Source organism: Crotalus tigris, unplaced genomic scaffold, assembly GCF_016545835.1.
Source record: "Crotalus tigris isolate CLP2741 ecotype Arizona unplaced genomic scaffold, ASM1654583v1 scf7180000017939.2460400, whole genome shotgun sequence".
NCBI classification, from domain to species: Eukaryota; Metazoa; Chordata; class Lepidosauria; order Squamata; family Viperidae; genus Crotalus; species Crotalus tigris.
Window position 1 is genome coordinate 1,924,775 of NW_024096731.1, and position 18,654 is coordinate 1,943,428.

At 38.7% G+C, this 18,654-nt stretch overlaps 2 protein-coding genes across 2 annotated transcripts; both read right to left on the bottom strand.

Annotated features, from left to right (window-relative positions):
• Positions 1 to 366: 366 nt before the first annotated feature.
• LOC120308584 lies at positions 367 to 7,395 on the bottom strand. Its single transcript, XM_039344832.1, has 5 exons — positions 7,238 to 7,395; positions 5,262 to 5,438; positions 3,079 to 3,178; positions 2,115 to 2,245; positions 367 to 1,254 (listed from the first exon to the last, which is right to left on the bottom strand). Exons 1-5 carry the CDS (start codon positions 7,301 to 7,303, stop codon positions 979 to 981), a joined length of 750 nt encoding a protein of 249 aa, XP_039200766.1. The 5' UTR covers positions 7,304 to 7,395; the 3' UTR covers positions 367 to 978.
• A 3,539-nt stretch (positions 7,396 to 10,934) lies between these two features.
• LOC120308585 lies at positions 10,935 to 17,990 on the bottom strand. The gene is made up of 5 exons (XM_039344833.1): positions 17,834 to 17,990; positions 15,703 to 15,876; positions 13,995 to 14,094; positions 12,222 to 12,352; positions 10,935 to 11,226 (listed from the first exon to the last, which is right to left on the bottom strand). The coding sequence occupies exons 1-5, from the start codon at positions 17,885 to 17,887 to the stop codon at positions 10,954 to 10,956; spliced, it is 732 nt and encodes a 243-aa protein (XP_039200767.1). The 5' UTR covers positions 17,888 to 17,990; the 3' UTR covers positions 10,935 to 10,953.
• Between the last annotated feature and the right edge of the window lie 664 nt (positions 17,991 to 18,654).

Below are 18,654 nucleotides of genomic sequence, written 5' to 3' on the forward strand. Positions count from 1 at the left end.
TTTTGGACACAGATTCACTATAGTTACCCTTATCTTATTATAATGGGCAAATATTATAGACCCAACTAACTCACCAAGCTAATAAAATGAGCTTTCAAACATTAGGATTAAAGGAGATATGTTTACAGCAAGACTTTCAATGCCTATCAGTCTTGAGCCAACAACAATGTATTGCTTCGCTTAAAAAAAAAAAGCATTGTGACTGCTTTTTTATCTCTACTTGAAAATCTAACATGCTTGCAGAAATATTTAACATAGCTCTGAGATAGCGGCATCAGGAAAGCTATTACATCATTATAATTTAAGACAATTTACAAAGAGCAATAGCAAAAACAATAGCAAAATAAATACAATAAATCAATAAAATAGCAAAAACATATAATAATTTATTGTAACTGTTTAATACCTTTCATTTTTCAGTTATGTTTGTGTGACCTTTTTTAATCAAAAGATAAAAAAGCTGAAATTCACAAATGTATGAAAGCATTGTTAAATCCAGGGAGAAGAAAGAGAATTACATTCTCATTAAAATAATAAAAAAGGGTCCTGATCCAGTGCAAAAAAAGCCTTTAGGAAGCAATCATGCTTGCCAGTACTTTATAGAGGAAAGGAGAATGTAAACCCAGGTTATTTGTCTTTTCCAATGTTTGAATAAAAAAAGTGTTATTATAGTACAGATTTAGTTAGCTATATAGAAATAAAACATATGAGGTTCTTATTTCTAATCGTATCTTTAATTATGATCAAAAGAAACGGAACTACAAGTATCTGATCTCACTTTTCTCTTTTCAAGAAACTCATTCCCAATGGGCATGTACTTGAAATCATTTCAGAAGTACTGTACAATCAAAAGTAAAAGTTTGATTCTCTTTTCACTGTGTCTAAAACTGGTCCACTTTAATTGGATAACTTTTTACTCAGTAATTAATCAAGCTTGACCTTAAGTGTTTGCACAGATTAGGATATCAACAAGTTTTATTAGGAGGAACTGGTCTTTTTCTCTCTTGGTATTCTTCCCATGATATAGAACTCTGGGTTGGGATGCAGATCTATTAAGTGAGCCAGGCGATTGGACATGGCAAAAAAAGCTGAAATGGAGCCTATGTCCCAGGCATCTTCTCGGTCAAATCCGTGTGCCTCCAGCTTCTGAAAGTGCTCTTCTGTTATGTTATCTGCTCTGCAGATAGCAAGGGAAAAGTCAAGTATGGCCATTTCCCGATCATTTAGATCAGCCAATTTCCAATTCACAGCCACCTAAACAAAAACAAAGCCGCCAGAAATTACAAACTTCCATTTGGGTTCATTTAGGGTTAAATGTGAGATCTTTTAACATGCACACTCAGATCAGCTTGTGTCAAAGAAATCAGAATCAGATTGAGGAATATTTATGAATGCAAACTATAACGCAACACTGGATATTCATAACAGTGTAACCAGATAAAAGATTTTTTTTTATTTCTGCACATATTTATTTTCTTTACTAAATCAAGTTGCCCATCTCAACAACTGAGTTTGGGTGGTGAACAATATTACAGTTGAATTAAAAACAATTATAAAACAGTTACAACATCTGAGGGTTTCCTGACACGTGCAGGATATTTTTCACTTTCAAAGGAAGATAGTGTGATTAGTAGCATCTGCATAATCTTTTTGATAATAACCAAGACAGGCTGGCAGGCCGAGTTAGCTTCCGCACTGCAGTCTTTAGAAATGGATGAATTTACTTTACTTTTATTTTATCAGAATCTCATTTAGATTAACATAAGAAGAACTAATCTGTAATTGTTACTCAGCCTTCTTTAAAAATCTTTCAAGATTTTCTTTCAAGTTGCAATTTAATACAGGTGCTACTTAAACTTTTTGCAACCATATTCCCAGAATGGAATTCAATGAAGAACAAAACTGCTAAGAATAACACAGTCATGAGATACACACTTTGGAAAACTGGCTCCTGAACTTAGAAGTCACTTTCACTCATTTCTTCCAGTTTTCCCAACTTTTCCCACATAGATTCCAGGGTGCTGTATGTATTTGATCATGTGTATGTACATGTATTATTTAAAACAGAACAGAAATCAAACCCACACAGAAAGGAAAACAAACTTGGGTCTGACCTGATCTGCCAAAATTGGTTTCTTGGAGTAGATGCGATGTAAGGCACTATGCGCAATTACACAGTAGGGACAGTGGTTAACAATACTGGTAGCCACAATAATGAGTTCTTTGTCAGCCTTGCTTAGGTTTCCTATGAGAGAAAGATGAATTTTATTTCTATAGCTGCCTTAGTCCATAAAGCAACTATTATGAGTCTAAATTAATAGGGATTATCCTGCCTTAGCTTGACAATTTCAATCCATGCCTGATGTGTTATCATGTCACTGCAGGCAAGCAACTTCAAACAGAAGTTAAACTTTCTATATTTAAATACTGTTATCTTCTGCTAAGGAGGCGCTGGCAAATTAGCTTTGAAATGAGACTGATGGCTTTTTATAATTCAGCTAGGAAAAACAATACTATCCAAATATATACTGAATTCTAATAGCTACTACACTACACTCATAAAGATCTTGCAACACGGTTCATAATCTGCACAACCAATGCACACAAGAAATAATTTTGCATCTCAAATAATCAGGACTAAAACTACATTTTTTAATGCTCCAACAATTGAACCACTACTGCAGTCATCTGCACGAATATATTCACATTTTAAGAGCTAGCTTTTAAAATAAATAAACCATTCCTTGCTGTATATTGTGAAATTCTATGAAGCCTTTTATTTTCACTGAAGGCTTTCAAAGGCATCATCATTCTTATTGCAAGAATTACTGGGAAACCATGTTTGATATAACAATGGTCCGTAGTAACTTTTTGATTGCAAATTAGGGATTCTTTAGGGATATAAAAGCTAATGGATATTATTGTAATTAGCCGATTCCTGTTATATAGCCAAGGAAAGTTTGAGCCAATTCTTAAATTGGACCTATATTTATTGGAATACTAAATGCAACAAAATGATTTAAGAGATTCTTACCAGGAAAAAGTTTCCATCAGTCAGAGCAAGGTGGGTATTCTTACCTGTCTCTTTGTTCATGATGGCATTGTAATAGGCAAAGAATGCCCTAAATTCTGCTGGCCGATGAGCCATAACCTTAAACACGTTGGGCAAAAACCCAGTCTGAGAATTAAGAAAAAAAGTAGTCAGACATCACTTATGTAAGAGTCTATCCAACATCTGTATTATTTCAATTCACAGATGCTGTCGTTACAAGGTGGAATTAGTTTGAATTATGTATAGGAGGTCTGCAACTTACGGCAGCTGGGACTAGAATTTCTTTTGCTAAGCAACATGGCTGTTAAGTGAGTCGTGACCTATTTTACAATCTTTTTAAGCAAATTGCTGCTGTTATTAAGTAACTCACATGCTCATTGAACAAATCAAACAAACCCCCCACTTGTATGTCGGAAGCTGGTTGGGAAGATTAGGAAATAGCGATCACATGACCCTGTATTACTGCAACCAGTATAACTACACGGCTGTTGCCAAGCGCCCAAATTTTGATCATGTGACTATTGGGTGCTGTGGCTGTTGTAAGCATGAGGACAGGTCATAAGTAATTTTTCTCAGTGCCACTGTAATTTTGAATGGTTGCTACATGAATGGTTTATTCAAGGACTACCTGTAGTGCAGTATTAAAGAGTGATTTTAATGGGGAATAATAATAGGTCAATTGAAAAATATATATTTTTCTACAAGGAGAACTCTGGTTCTCAAGTCTTGTTCCTTTCCAATTGAAAGGTCACTAGCAGGCAAGAATCTTCTAGAGCAGGGGTGTCAAACTGCCGGCCCATGGGCCGGAAGCGTCAAGAGGAAACTGTGCCCACCCTATTGTCGGCAATGGGAAAAAGGCTCTGATACATCGAGCAATGTCGCGAGTTTGAGATGTCTGATCTAGAGCAGTGGTTCTTAACCTGGGCGATATTGCCCCCCAGGGGGTGATTTCATTTTTCAGGGAGGCGATGGAATGAAAAGGGGCGACACAGGGGCGAAGGAACAAAAAGAGGGTGATATGGGGGCGATGGAGCAAGAAGTTTTGGGGACACTTTTGAGACTTTTTCGTACAGTGAATCGCTGTATATCTGTTGTACAAAAACATCAGATCGCTGGCTATTAATGGACTGAATTGTGTTTTCAAATGTTCCTCCAGCTAGCTTCAGTACAGAATGCTGTACATATGTGAATACGCATTATCTTCATACGCGTTGCGCAGCAGCCTCTACCCATACAGTGGCACGCCATTGGCCAGAATATGGGAGATATGGGAAAAAGACTGGAAATAAATTATTTGTATCGATAGGTCCTGATGACAATTTTAAAGAAAACAAAAAAAAAGTGTTTGCATAAATTGAAGAATTATTTCCTATGTTGCAATTGAGAGGTTATGTTGGGAGAGAGGGGCGATGACAACTTCCTCATTGGCTCAAGGGGGCGATTCGTTCAAAAAGGTTAAGAACCACTGATCTAGAGCACATTAACTAGAGAAGACTACACTTAGCTACATGGAGTAATAAAATTATCTGCTATCAATCAGATTTTTTTAAAAAGTCTCTCAAATATTATTTCTTCCAAACAATAGCTCTGAGATCCAATATAGTTCAACCGATGCTCAGTCATCCTGGTGGCTTTTATAGTTCTAGAAAGTGAGAAGAACAGGAGATACATAGTATGTTAAGTTCTTGAAGAAGTCTGATTGATGGCTTGATGGCTTTGCAGGCACACAGTATCATCCAAGGATCTAATCCAGTGGTTCTCAACCTTTCTAATGCCGTGACCTCATAATACAGTTCCCCATGTTGTGGTGACCCCCAACCACTTATACATCACCAGGGGTGTGGCCAAAGAAAAGGGGGAAAAATGGCGGACAGCCTTGTTTGGCGACCCCCATGAAATGGTCGTTCGACCCCCAAATGGGGTCCCGACCCACAGGTTGAGAACCACTGATCTAATCCAAGACATATCATTTAACTCAGCAATACTTAGAGTACCCAATCCAGACAATGTTTAACCAAAAATTTTTATATTTTCATGTTCTGCTAAAAACATCCTTCACTTCAGATGCCTCGTTCACTGATACGATGGACAAAAACAGCCATCAGAAAGTATCAGAGCCAAAGGGGGGAAAATGTTAGCAAGATAGGAAATATAGTCACAAAATAAGGAAACTAGCATAGGCAGGATTGTCCCAATAAAGTATTTTTACCTTTACTTCCATTTCCTCCATGAGTTCTACTATATCATATGGCAAATCCGTCTTCTTGGGTATTGGATAGCGTCCAATTGCCTTAGTAATATTTTCTCCTTCTGTATTCTTTGGATGATTCAGTGCTACACTTTGGGATCTCCCCCATAAGTTTCCTGATACACTGAGAGGAAGAAACTAAAATACAGAACAGAAGAGAATGTTCCATTTACATAGGACAGGGGTAGGCAACCTTGGCTCTTTTATGACTCATGGACTTCAATTCCTAGAATTCTTGAGCCAGCCATGCTGGTTCAGGAATTCTGAGAGTTGAAGTCCACAAGTCATAAAAGAGCCAAGATTGCCTACCCCTGAAATAGGATATTAAATAATTACTCATATTTTTGATTGTCTAAAGCACCTTTAACAACTTTTCGCTGGGCTACAGTCTTTAGAGCTTCAGTATCATCGCAGGTCCAAGATCTAAATTCACGTTTCAAACTAGTGCAGTGAGATTGCTAAACTTCCCACCTACCATTTTGAAGAGATGCTCTTACCAGTGATAAATCTGAGTTTACTGTCAAGTATAAGGATAGCTTTTTAAATGCATACTGCACCCAAAAGTGTCGAGTATGATATTTGAAAAAAAACACCTACAGTTACTAAAGATATTGAGAATCATGGGATTCCTTGTGTAATTTGTATTTGGATCACTGCTTTAGATTCAAATCTTAAATTCAGCTGTTTGTGGCTCAACCGTTACCAGCTTTTCATGAAAGTTCAGAATGAATGAATGATTTTGTTAGTAGTAGATCCATTTTTGGAACAACCTTCTTACCTCCTGCTATAACAGTTCAGGCTTAGATTTTCTTCTCTTTAGAACAGAATATTTTCTCTTTATTAAATTTATATGCCACCTATCTTACTATTGGAGCAACTCTGGTGAGGAGTATGTGAGGAGAAAGCAAGCAGATGGGCTAAGAAACAGAAAAATGGCCAAATGTCTCCCAGTCTTGAAATTCTTAATAAATAGAAGTGAGGGAACTGTAAACTCATTTTTTTCAGAGATATTCAAATTCTGAATGAAAAGATATGGGATTTTTTTATATAAAGGCCAAATGACATTAGAAAATAGGGACACTATGGGATTCACTGTGTCATTTTCTTACATGGGATTCAGAATGCTCTCTAGAGTTGTGCCAAAACAACAGTATTAAAAAAAGGCTTTATACCTTTTATTTCACTGGTGGTTGGGATGATGCTATGAACTGTTGGGAAACAGCCTCAGAACACTCACTTTTGAAAATGAGAATGATAGCCTTAATCTGCAATCCTTTTTTTAAAAAAAACTATCCAAATATGGAACTTTTAACACTCAGAATTCAGTAAAGATTATCTTGCCACATATGTGATAGAGATATCAACTAAATAATTGCCCAGAGTTACTTTGCATAGGGAGATGGACAGCCTGTGTTTATATGTGTCAGCAACTGTATTAAATGAGTTGCTGCATCTCTTTTTTTCTCATTAACATTTTTGTCAGAGACCAGGTGTTTTTGATTCTCAGTTTTGGTGAAATAATGGCCTCCCTCCGTACTCAGGAAATTTCTGAAGAACACAAGGAAAAAAAAACCGCTATTGAGAAAGGATTGCAATAAGCAAGATTGTGCTTTTATACAAACATGAAAGATGATCCTTGCAACAGGCTATTTCACAATAAAAAGTGTTCCAGAGTTCATTTGAAATAATCACGGGGCACAGTTACAGAAGATCTGTTAGCTGAAAATTTCCCTTTAGTCTCCTCATTCTTACCTACCCTATAGTATAAAATATAAAGGGGCTGAACCCCACGACTCCCCTGGTCGAAAGCGCCCCCTGTTGAATTAGATCGAACAAGCGCCGCTCCAGGAAACCCTTCGACAGCCGGGGTTTCTAGGCGAGGAGGGTTGAAATATTAAGGGGCGGCGGGGAGGGACAACTGGGGGAGCGCTACTCACCGAAACGGAGCCGCCACCGCGGCGGCGGAGGTGGAGGAAGCCGGAAAGGAGAAAACGCTTGATCATGGTACCCTTGCGGAAACAGGACCGAACAATCCGAATCGTCAGCCTTCGGTGGGTCTTTGAGGCGAGAGGAAGCACGCATGCCCGGCACTGTCTCCCCAAACCCGCCTCCTTTATGATATCATTGCGAGCACGCCTCTTAAAGCTAAGCTAGCTTGTGTTGTGCAGCCCAAGCTGTGGGGGCTCCTGACTACTTTAAGCCTGGCGTGGGGAGGAATGAGGTCGGAATTGATGGGAGGTAGCCATGCCGAAGAAGTAGGAAACGTTGCCCCTGAGAGACTGTACGAGGCAGGCGAGGATGGAGAAGAGGAGGAGGAGGAAATTAAGTTTAGATGAGAAGAGACAACACAACTGAGATTTGGAGGTGGGAGAGGACGTGGTCCAAGGCTGCCTTAATTGGCTTCACAATTAAAGCAGCACTAGGCTTGAAATATACACATACACGTCCCAGGGCTTCAGTTCTAGACTTTTTTCTCCTGCTTATCAAATTTAAGAGGCCTTGGCTGGTTTCTTGATATCCTTGGGCTGTTACTTAAAATATGTTTATATAACGGTTTTCTGCTGAAGCCTTGAAACTGCTGGTTTCTGCATGTGTATATGAAGAAGGAAGATGTTTAAAGTTATTTTACTAAAAATAAAATGTTTTGTCCCCAGATCCTAAGATGTTCATGAATTTAATTCAACATACATGAGGTGAGAAAAAAAATTCATTAACAAAAAGAGAAGTAGTTACTGTTGTTCCCATGTCCTTGCAGATTTTAAGGGAAGTCAACCTGATGTAGTGATTTAGGTATCAGGCTAGAAACCAGGAGGATGTGAATTCTAGTCCCATCTTATATATCAATGATGGTAAACCTATGGCACGCGTGCCAGAGGCGGCACTCAGAGCCCTCTCTGTGGGCATGCGTGCCGCCGCTGCCAGCAGCTTGCGCAGGTCCATTAGGCTGCGCCTGGAGTGGCAGCCCCACCCAGCACAAAGGAGGCGAAGCGGCCAGCTAGCAAGCTCAAGTAGAGGTGGTAGAGCACGCCTACACCCAGCAAGCTAAAGGCCACCTCAAGCAGGGAAAGCCAGATCCCCATCGGTGCCATGGCCCCCCAGTCCCAGCTAGGATTGCATGCCTCCCCCCATCTATGCTGGGCCTCCTGCCCACCGCCCCACCTGCCAGAGACCCCCTGGATCTCCCCCAACCCTGCCCGGCCCCCACAGGCATCCCCTCATGAGGAACATCAAGGTTGCAATGCCCACCCAGTCTGACATGACAACCACAGCCATGCCACCCAGTGTGTCATGCCCCCATGCCCCCCCCCCAGGACACCACAATGCTAATGCGGCCCTGGCACTTTGTGAGAAACAAGTGGGTTTTGGGTTGTGGTTTGGGCACTCGGTCTCTAAAAGGTTCGCCATCACTGTTATTTTATATATGAAAACCAGCTTTGGGCCAGTTACCTTCTCTCAGAACAACCCACCTCACAGGATGTTCATATGCAGTTCCAAAGTGCATACTTACAAAGATGAACACACTGTGGGATATTCCAATTGTTTTTTCAATGAACTTACTAGAGATAAAATTATTCAGGAAGCTTGCAAACTGAAGGAGACAAAGTTTGTTATTATTGAAACATTAGACAAACTGTCTTACAGAAAAAGATTACATTTAAGGCTTTTTCAGATTGATGAAAAAGATTTGATAGAAATGAAGGTTTTCATTTAAACTTATAATGCAACCATATGGAAGAGAAACAATTTATACTATTCAGGACAGGAATAAAAGCAGACTTGAAAAAGACTCCCTCTGGTGCAAACTCAAGGAACAACCTTGGAGATTTGGCCAAACTGGAAATGATGATCATAAATGAAAGAATATCGTATATAAAAAGTATTAATAACTACTTTTTAGAATGAATAAGTAAAATATTTAATAGAGTATTAAAACATCTGCTTGTATGAGGATTAAGTTGTATGTGCATGAGATAATTAATTCTTTAGAAGGGAAGTTAATATGGAAAATAATAAATTAGGATAGAATTGATTTATTAACATTATTAATTCATTGTGTGGCGAACAATGTGTTACAGCATAATTAAAAAGAAAAAACATAAAATAGATCTAGAAAGTAAAGATTTGTAAGCAAACTATAAAAAAATAAATTCCTAAAGGTATTATAAACATCCACAACTAAAAAAACATGTGACAAACAAAATTTCAATACCGCTTCTAAATTCAAAGCAAAAATATTGTGATGTTGAACTTTATTAGGAATATTTTGTAAAAAAAAAACAAGATTATGTTCAAAACAAATTATTTATGTTCAATATGTACAATAGCAATAATAGCACTTAACTGTTCAAAATTCTTTGAAAAATTACACAGAGACTCCTTGACTTACAACTGAACCCCAAATTTCTATTGGTAAGCAAGGCAATTGTTAAGTGAGACATGCCTCCTTTTATGACCTTTTTGCTATGGTTAAATGAACCACTACACTTGTTAAGTGAATCACATGAAGCTGGCTTCCCCCACTGTCAGAAGCTCCCTAGTATTCCAGGACACTGCAACCATTGTAAATACAGGGCGGTTGCCAAGCACCTGAAGTGTGATCACGTGACTATGGGCATGTTGCAATGGTCATAAGTGTGAGAAGATCACTTTTTTCAGTGCTATTGTAACTCTGAACATTCATTAAATGAATGGTTGTAAGTTGATATATATATCAGCAGACATCAGAAGACATTAAGAATTATAAATTGGAGTTAACCAGTGTTATCAACATAAGATATTCAATACGTAGGTTCATAAATTTATAGCAGGGGTCTTCAAACTTGGCCCTTTTATGACTTGTGGACTTCAACTCCCAGAATTCCTCAGCCAGTCCACAAGTCATAAAAGGGCCAAGTTTGAAGACCCCCTTCAAAATTTTGAAGTCTGCTATTCTGTTTCTATAAATCAGGGGTCTTCAAACTTAGTCCTTTTATGACTTGTGGACTTCAACTCCCAGAATGAGTCTAAAATTACACATTTTAAAGCCAGGAAAAATTGCACAATACCTTTTTTGTACTAATGTCTACTTCATTATTAAACACAGACTATAAATTACAGTCAAAATTACTGACTAATTATCTCAAATCAGTTATAGATAGAATTATGTATTCTGATCACTGTAATTATATAGCAGCATTTAAGATTATGTTACTCCCCAAAGGGCAGTCTGAACCCAAAATCAACATGTTTGATCGAAATAGAAAATTTGAGAGATACAAAAGGATTATTTAAGTAGGTTTTCAATATTATTATAAGAGAAAAATAAAATAAGCCCCAATTTTTAGAAATAGATTATCTAAAGCGGGGGTCTTCAAACTTGGCCCTTTTATGACTTGTAGACTTCAACTCCCAGAATTCCTCAACCAGTCACTGCCTGGCTGAGGAATTCTGGGAGTTGAAGTCCACAAGTCATAAAAGGGCCAAGTTTGAAGACCCCTGATCTAAAGTATAGGAAATATTTAAGTATATGAAAATAAGCCAGACGTGCTATATCAACCAAATAGAAAATCTCTTTGAAAGTACAGTATTGCATGTAATAGAAAGTGGTGATGTCCATTAGTCAGACTTAGCCATAGCTATGAGGAGCCAATATTCTTGTAAACACCAGCAAACTTTATTTGGAAAATTGGACTTTGTCTTCTTGTCTATCCATGTTATAGAACTCTGGGTTGGGACGCATATCTGTGAAGAGAGCAATGCGATTTGCCATGGCAAAAAAGGCTGAAATGGAGCCTATGTCCCAGGCATCTTCTCGGTCAAATCCGTGGGCCTCCAACTTCTGAAAGTGCTCTTCTGTTATGTTATCTGCTCTGGAGACAGCAAAGGCAAACTCAAGCATGGCCACTTCCCGATCACTTAGATCGGCCATTTTCCAATTCACAACCACCTATATAAAAACAAAATACAAACTTTGAGACGTAACATTTTTGGGTTTTATTCTCTTCAGTAATCTTTTCCGTCTTTCTTTTAAGCTGTTATATTTAGAGCAAGCTTCTGTTTGCATCACTTGTTTCTTCTGGGTTTTTTTGAACTTATTGTATATAAATACAAGAAATCCACCCACACCATGGTCACTTCCTGGCCGGGTTTGTGCAATGAAATCTAAATGAGGCTGCTCTTGAAGTCCATCTGAAAGCTGTAACAGGTCCAGACTGTTTGAGTAGCAAGTGGATAATACTGGGCATGCTTGTACACTCATGGAGCACCAAAACTTCACAAGCTGTAGGTTTCTGGATGCAATTCAAGGTGCTGATTATCACTCATAAAGCCCCACGTGAAACAAGGCTGGATTATTAGCAGGACCGCATGATTATTTCTGCCTGTCCTACTAGATTACACAAGATGAGCATGCTCCAGGCCTCGTCTCTGGGGCAGTATGGGAACTGGAAAAAGCATCTTCTCTGCTGCTTTATCTATCTTGGGATAGTTGGCAGCCCCAATTCTATTAGCTTTTCCTAGAGCAATGAAGATATCACTTTTCTCCTGGGCACTGAGCTTTCATGTTAACTAATCCTCTTTCCTGCCAGGAGAATAACATTTTTTATGCCAACCTCAGTTATAGGCATCTATATAACTGTGGTTTGTTATCTTGGCTTTATTTTATTTTTATCCATTTTTGGTACTCTGGTTTTTACTGATGTACATTGCTAAGAACCATACATTATGAGTTAGGCAGGCAATACATGCATACATCCTGAAAATGTTTGCTGCCCAGAGTCTTAATAGATCTGACAGCCTACAAACTAAGCAAACAAGCAAACAAACAAACCCCTGTATTTTATTCATTTCTTCTAATTTTACAGATCGTTTCATACAACTAGATCCTAATGAGGGAAAAGAAAATGCTTGTCAGAGACAAACAAGGCAGATATGGGGACTGACCTGATCTGCTAAAGTTGGTTTCTTGGAGTACTTCCGATGTGAGGCACTATGTGCAGTTACACAGTAAGGGGTATGGTTTACAGTACTCACAGCCACAGCAATGAGCTCTTTGTCAGCCATACTTAGCTTTCCTGTGGAGGAAGAGAGTTGTAAAAGGTGAGTAGCCTCAGGGCAGATTCACCGAAGCTCGGGTTGATATTGTATATGAATTTTGCCCCCCAATAATATCATATTGTTATACAAGATCACCTTTTAAAAAACATACTAATGTTTTATTATGCCAGTGGAAGCAAGAATAAGATTTTTTAATAATTATATACTACTGTCTGCCACCTTCTGGGTTATATTCTTTAAATCCTGAAAGAAGCCCCACTTGCCCACAAAGTATACTGTACAAACACACATTACAGAGTCAAAGCCACAACAGGAGTCATTCAAACCTTAGTCCCCAAAAATCATGTCAATGCTGACAGTCATTATGAACAGACAAATTAAAGGAAGTATAATCAACAAGAATAGAATTGCATTCTCAACATTATGCAAATGACCAAATCTTAAGAGAAGCAAAAGCAGTCATTACTGTTTTTTTAGAGGAAGAAGGCAATAGGTATGCATACGTTTGGCACTTATTTGGCATTCCATAACCAAAAAAGAAACCAGAAATAAACAAATTGGTGATACTAAAAGATAGAGCAATGCCATACATTTAAATATCTCTTCAGATCTGTTCTAATGCCTCAAATTATATTACTAATTATTGTTGACCATTTGGTGGAAATTAAATTATCATGTTGAAAAGTGACTACTCTCTACTACTAGCCATTCTTCAGGATTCTAAAATCAAATCGTGTTGTTGCTTGTGGAGGTGATTCATTTAAGCCAGTGAAAGACATGTTCTTTATACAGGAATGAGATGCTATATAGCAGTGGTGGCGAACCTATGGCACGGGTGCCAGAGGCAGCACTCAGAGCCCTCTCTGTGGGCACTCGCGCCATTGCCCCAGTCAGCTGGGTTTTATTAAAGCTTTTCGCTTTAGGCCTCTGCCACCATGTGCAAAAAAAAAAAAAAAACGGTTCAATCAATCAGTCAATTTCAACTTCTTGCGGGGGAAAAAAAAGATCTTGCAAAGTTGGAATTGATTGATTGAACTTTTTAGTCCCACCCAGTCTGCCGTTACCACCGCAGCCACGCCCACCCAATGGGCCACACCCACCCGGCACCCGACGATGCATAAATGGGTTTTGGGTTGCAGTTTGGGCACTCGGTCTCTAAAAGGTTCGCCATCACTGCTATATAAGATCTCTGCTTCAGCCACTTTTCCTACCAGAGATAACCAGTTTCACATTCTGAATTATAGCCTTTATTGCAAAAAGTACCTTACTTTTGTGACATGTATTGGAAATTTTAATTAAATCTCCCCTGAGCTTCCCAATAATCTCAAAAAGGACATCAGCAATCTTAGCAGGTTCTAGTACTCAGATAAAGAACATGAGAAATTGCATTCAATAGTTTAAAACTAGCTCCCTAATATAAGCAAAGGATCCTGGGAAGCTAATTACTTTTGTATTAGAGCCCTACTGAATCACCTTAAGATGATTTTAAAGCTTTTGGATATCACAGTAGTTTAATTATCTCTGTTGACTCAAACCTTCTTTGGTTCAATGATTCTTGAATTACACCTACATTCTTAGGAACACATCTGGAATGCAATTTAGTGCAATTGGTTTAGAAAAATCTTTTCAAAGCATCCATGTTTTGACTGCTACTCATACCTGTTTTCTTGTTCATGATGACATCGTGATAGGTAAAGAATACCCTAAATTCTTCTGGTCGATTAGCCATCACTTTAAACACATTGGGCAAAAACCCATTCTGAGAATCAAAGAGGGGGAAATAGTCAGACACACCTTAAAATCACATTCAAGACTATTCAGGGAAATATCCAGGAATCCAGAATTATTCTCCACACTTACTATCAAGACATTCTGGTGGGATTATAATTTCTTGAACCATAATGTTTTCAGATTTGTTGTTGGTTTCTCTGATAATGCTCCTCTAAAAATAGTAGGGTGAGTTTTCATTTTAAGACAGCTACCTTCCAAGCCATAGAAGGAAGACAACCAACAATTTAGCTGGTGCTAAAACATTCCCTACTAAATATTCCTGATTCTCAACTTGCACACAAGATGATTAAGTGAGGAAAAGGTCCAAGAGAGAGAAATCAGGTATGGATCCTGCATTCTAGGAGACACTAAATAACTGAATGAAATTCTTGGGTCCTGACAATGTTTGCCAAATCTTTGAAATGATGAGCTGAGGTTCAGATACAAGGGTACTGTTGAGTAATCTCAATTCTCTCTTTCTGAAGCATCCTAGCAAAATAAGGACTTGAGCCTTACAAATGAGGCTTTTTAAGCAGAAAAAACTAATTTCTCAGTGGAAGGATGTAAAGGATTCGGGCCCAGGTAAATGGAAAGCAAATGCCAGCTAAATAATATTGGGCTGTGTGGACAAATAAGCTGATCAGTTTTAAGGCTGTTTTTAATAAATTCTAGCAAATATTCGTTGCTTTAAAACAATAAACCTGCAAAATAACTAAGAGAAATGAAACTTAACAGGTACTCTTTCATCTTGGGAGTTTTCTGTTACCAGATATTGAGATTTATAGAGCAGCGGCCCCCAACCTTTTGGGCACTGGGGACGGGTTCTGTGAAGAGAGGGATTTTCAACAGACCGAATGGGGTGTGGTTTTATATGCTTCCTGCATCCCACAGAGGTTTCCCTTGTTTGCGCGGCCTGGTTTCTGGCATGCCACGGCCTGGTGTCAGTCCACGGATTGGGGGTTGGGGACCTCTGTTATAGAGGGTTTCTGAAATGGCATGAAAGGGCTACTATATTAGTCTGAATGACAACAAATAAGTAGCACCTGGCCATTCATTGTCATTTCCCTTTTCCACTATGCTATGAAAGGCATCAGTTAGCCTGGAAAAGTAGAAAAGGGCTAAACAAAAGTATTATCTTTCTGATCCTGTTTCTCATCTAACCACAGCCTGATTGTTGTGCCTATTTTAAACCTCAGTACGCAACTTAGCTGAATAAGAAACATGCAATAGATAGCATATCAAATCCTCATCTTTAATCATCATTAGGTTCATATGTAGAGCAGTGGTGGGATTAAAATATGTGAACAACCAGTTCTCTGTGTGGATGCCGCTTCCGGAAGTCTGTTCTGGAGCTGGGCAACAAAAAATTAGTTACCGGTTCTGCCGAAGTGGTGCAAACCGGCTGAATCCCACCACTGATGTAGAGTTAAAAACCAGCTGTCCAACAAAGCAACTGTTTAGGAATTACATTAAATTCTCTTTAATCTGATAATGATCAAACTCTAGTCAAGTGTATAGGAAGAGCACTTATGTTGAAGGAGGTTGATAAAGATGCTACAAGCTTCTATGAACTGATTTTTTCCCAACTGATTTTTACCTTCACTTCTGCTTCTTCCAGGTGTTCCATTATATCATGTGGTAAATCTTTCTTGTTGGGCATTGGATATCGCTCAGTTGGCCTGGTGTTTTCTCCTTTTGTGTTGTATGCATGAATCGAGGTTACACTTCGGTGTTTCCCCCCAAATCTCTCAGGCATGGTTCGTGGCAGAAGCTACAAACAGAAATATAGAATATCTTCTATTTAATAAAGTATATATGGCATATTGTTCATCAATGCTCCCCAAATGTAGTGAAATTAGAACTGCATTATTTATTGCCTGAAACTCTTTAGTAGGTCTGTATAATTCCAGGCGCTCAATGGGACAAATTCTCACCAATGACAAATTTACTGGAAAAACTGGCCTCCGAGAAACACTAGTAGGATGAAGCAAAGAACGAATGAATGCACAGATTCAGAGGACTGCATCTACAGTTAGTCCTCACTTAATGACTATGCATTCAATGACCATTTGAAATTACAACAGTGCTGAACAAATGGTAATTATGACTGATAAGTCATTGGAGTTACTACTTTTGCATTGTTCCCATGGTCATGTCATCAAATGTGGGCACTTGGCAGCCCACCCACTTTTATTTTATTATTTATATAACTTGTTTTTAACATGTTGACACCAGACCCTCCCAAAAACATGAAGATAAAAATACATAAGAAAATAAAAAGTGCTTTTTTAAAAAGTGAAAAAAATGCTCAGAGGGGAAAAAAAACCCTTTTAGCAATAAGTAGTGATCTAGCAGTGATTTATTCACAATTTATTGTATCTGTTTTTTGACAATGAAGCTGTTATTTGTGATATTAGGCTAAAAAAGGCTGAAGATTCCTTTTAGGTCAAATGGAAAAGAGAAATGGTAGACTATGGATCAGAATGAAAGCTGCAGTGAAAATAATTCAGGCACACACACAAAATTAGTGTTATCCAAATCCTGCCTGTTGAAAGGTTAAATAGGTGGAGTCTCAATTATGCAAAATCTCTTAACTAAAATTGTCTCTGTAGCCTCCCCATTCCTCATCCTAGTATAAATAATGTAAAGTGTCTCATTTTCAGATTATATGTATGCACCCTGATCATAGCCCTGAATCTGCAAACAGGTATATTCAGATGGTGCAATTTCACAAAGTCTTAAATTGGCATTCTTTATTGAATTGTATAATTAAATTCACACAAAAAATAACATTTATAAATTTTGAGTTTTGACCTCAATACATTTTCACATATACATTTTTACCATTCTGCAGGCACTTTTAATTATCTGCTTTGGCGATTCTAATAACCTCCCAAAGACCCCCACTCAAATTTAACTTTTTTCCAAAGAAAAAATGTTATAGGGAAGTTGTTAGCTAGAGTCACACCTACAGTACTTGCAATAGGCAGTCACCTCTTGCAACATTCAGTTTCCCAATAAACAGTTCACCCAGTTGCAATAATCACTAGGTACAATCTGTTCCTTAACACAACTATGCTCTGAATGGCCTCTCTTCCAGAATGAAGACATTGCCTGGGGCAATTCAAGACCTATTCCTCAAACTGGAACCAATGGGGAAAACCCCTTCTGCATGACCCTACAGCTGCATTGCCCCCACTCTCTGAGACTTTGGGGTGACCTGTGGCCCTTAACTCAATACTGTCATTAGAAGAGAGTGGTGTCTACCTGCAGCCATTTTAATTCCCAACAAAAAGCACCCAGCCCATTCCCATCCTAGACTCTCTTTCTGCATCACAGTTGGGTAATTCCCCAACTCAAAATAGGTCTTCTCCCAGTCACAATTTTGCACTGCCCTTTATAGCACAGCTAAACCCTTAGAACTGTGTTTCTCAACCTTATCCATTTTAAGATGTTAAGTTCCCAGAATTGAAGTTCACACATCTTAAAGTGGACAAGGCTGAGAAATGCTGCCTTGGAAGAAGCATCAAGTTGCAAAAGAGATGTTTGCTTCTGCCTCGAAAGGTTTCCACAAAGATTGCACCGCATATCTGGAAGGGAAGTTGGGAAGAGAGCAGAAGAGAACTGGATCAAACGGGATATTTGGGGAAAAATTCTCGCTCGACAAAAAAAGCTAACTGGAAGTGACCAAGTCCTGCAGAAGTGGCTAGATTGAGGGTAATACTCACCGAAACAGATCCTCGCGGCCAGAGTTGCAGGAGGCTGTTGAGAAACGGCTTCATTGTGGTGTTTCCCAAAGAAAGAGCAACAACAGAAGTTTGGGACTTTCAGGCTTCTACTCTCGGATCGGAAGAAACCGCGTCCACTGATCCGCCCCCTTTTCTAACCTTGAGGGGGGGGGGTGGAATCACCAGGAACAAATCAACTGCGCCAGCAAGGGGGAAGTTGCAGGCTTTGTAGCCAATGGCAAGAAATGTTTAAAGGGAGAGTTATGCAATGGGTAGAAATCGGAGCAAGTCTCTCACTTTTCCAGCTTCGTTTAATGGGGTCATTCTCTTGTGAATGACAATAGAGTTGCAGAAAGCGGCTTTCAGATCAATAGCCAAACTGCAGTTTTCCCATCTTTCCTTCTAGAACACATTTTAAGTTATTTTCCAAAATCGTTGTATGTGTGCTGCTAGGTGCGTGCGCCTGTGTATTTTTTCTTTCCCAGAAAATACCCATTAAAGAAAAAAAAAATCTAAATCCATTGTTGAGTGCATCATGTGTTTTTACAAGTAGTGGCAGTTTAAGATGGTTTGTGTGAGGTAAGGACGTGGGCAGTTAGAAATTGAAGGTAATGACACCATCTAGGTCTGTAGGAAGCACAAAACCTCTGGAAATAGTCGGGCTATCCTTATCTATGGTTTAACAGCATGCAGATGGCAGCTTGTCAGACTAGGCTTCAATATGTTTTCTTAGAGGAGAAGCATAGCATATTATGTGAACACTGCAATTGTGTTAATCTTTATTCACGTGAGCTTACAGTTCACGGAGTTACTCAGAATGT

Coding starts and splice junctions, on each gene's coding strand:
- LOC120308584 (XM_039344832.1), bottom strand. CDS start 7,303: ATGATCAAGCGTTTTCTCCTTTCCGGCTTCCTCCACCTCCGCCGCCGC. Junction 5,439..7,237: donor GCGGTGGCGGCTCCGTTTCG/GTGAGTAGCGCT, acceptor TCTGTATTTTAG/TTTCTTCCTCTCAGTGTATC. Junction 2,246..3,078: donor CATCATGAACAAAGAGACAG/GTAAGAATACCC, acceptor TTTCTCTCATAG/GAAACCTAAGCAAGGCTGAC.
- LOC120308585 (XM_039344833.1), bottom strand. CDS start 17,887: ATGAAGCCGTTTCTCAACAGCCTCCTGCAACTCTGGCCGCGAGGATCT. Junction 12,353..13,994: donor CATCATGAACAAGAAAACAG/GTATGAGTAGCA, acceptor CTTCCTCCACAG/GAAAGCTAAGTATGGCTGAC. Junction 11,227..12,221: donor AACCAACTTTAGCAGATCAG/GTCAGTCCCCAT, acceptor GTTTTTATATAG/GTGGTTGTGAATTGGAAAAT.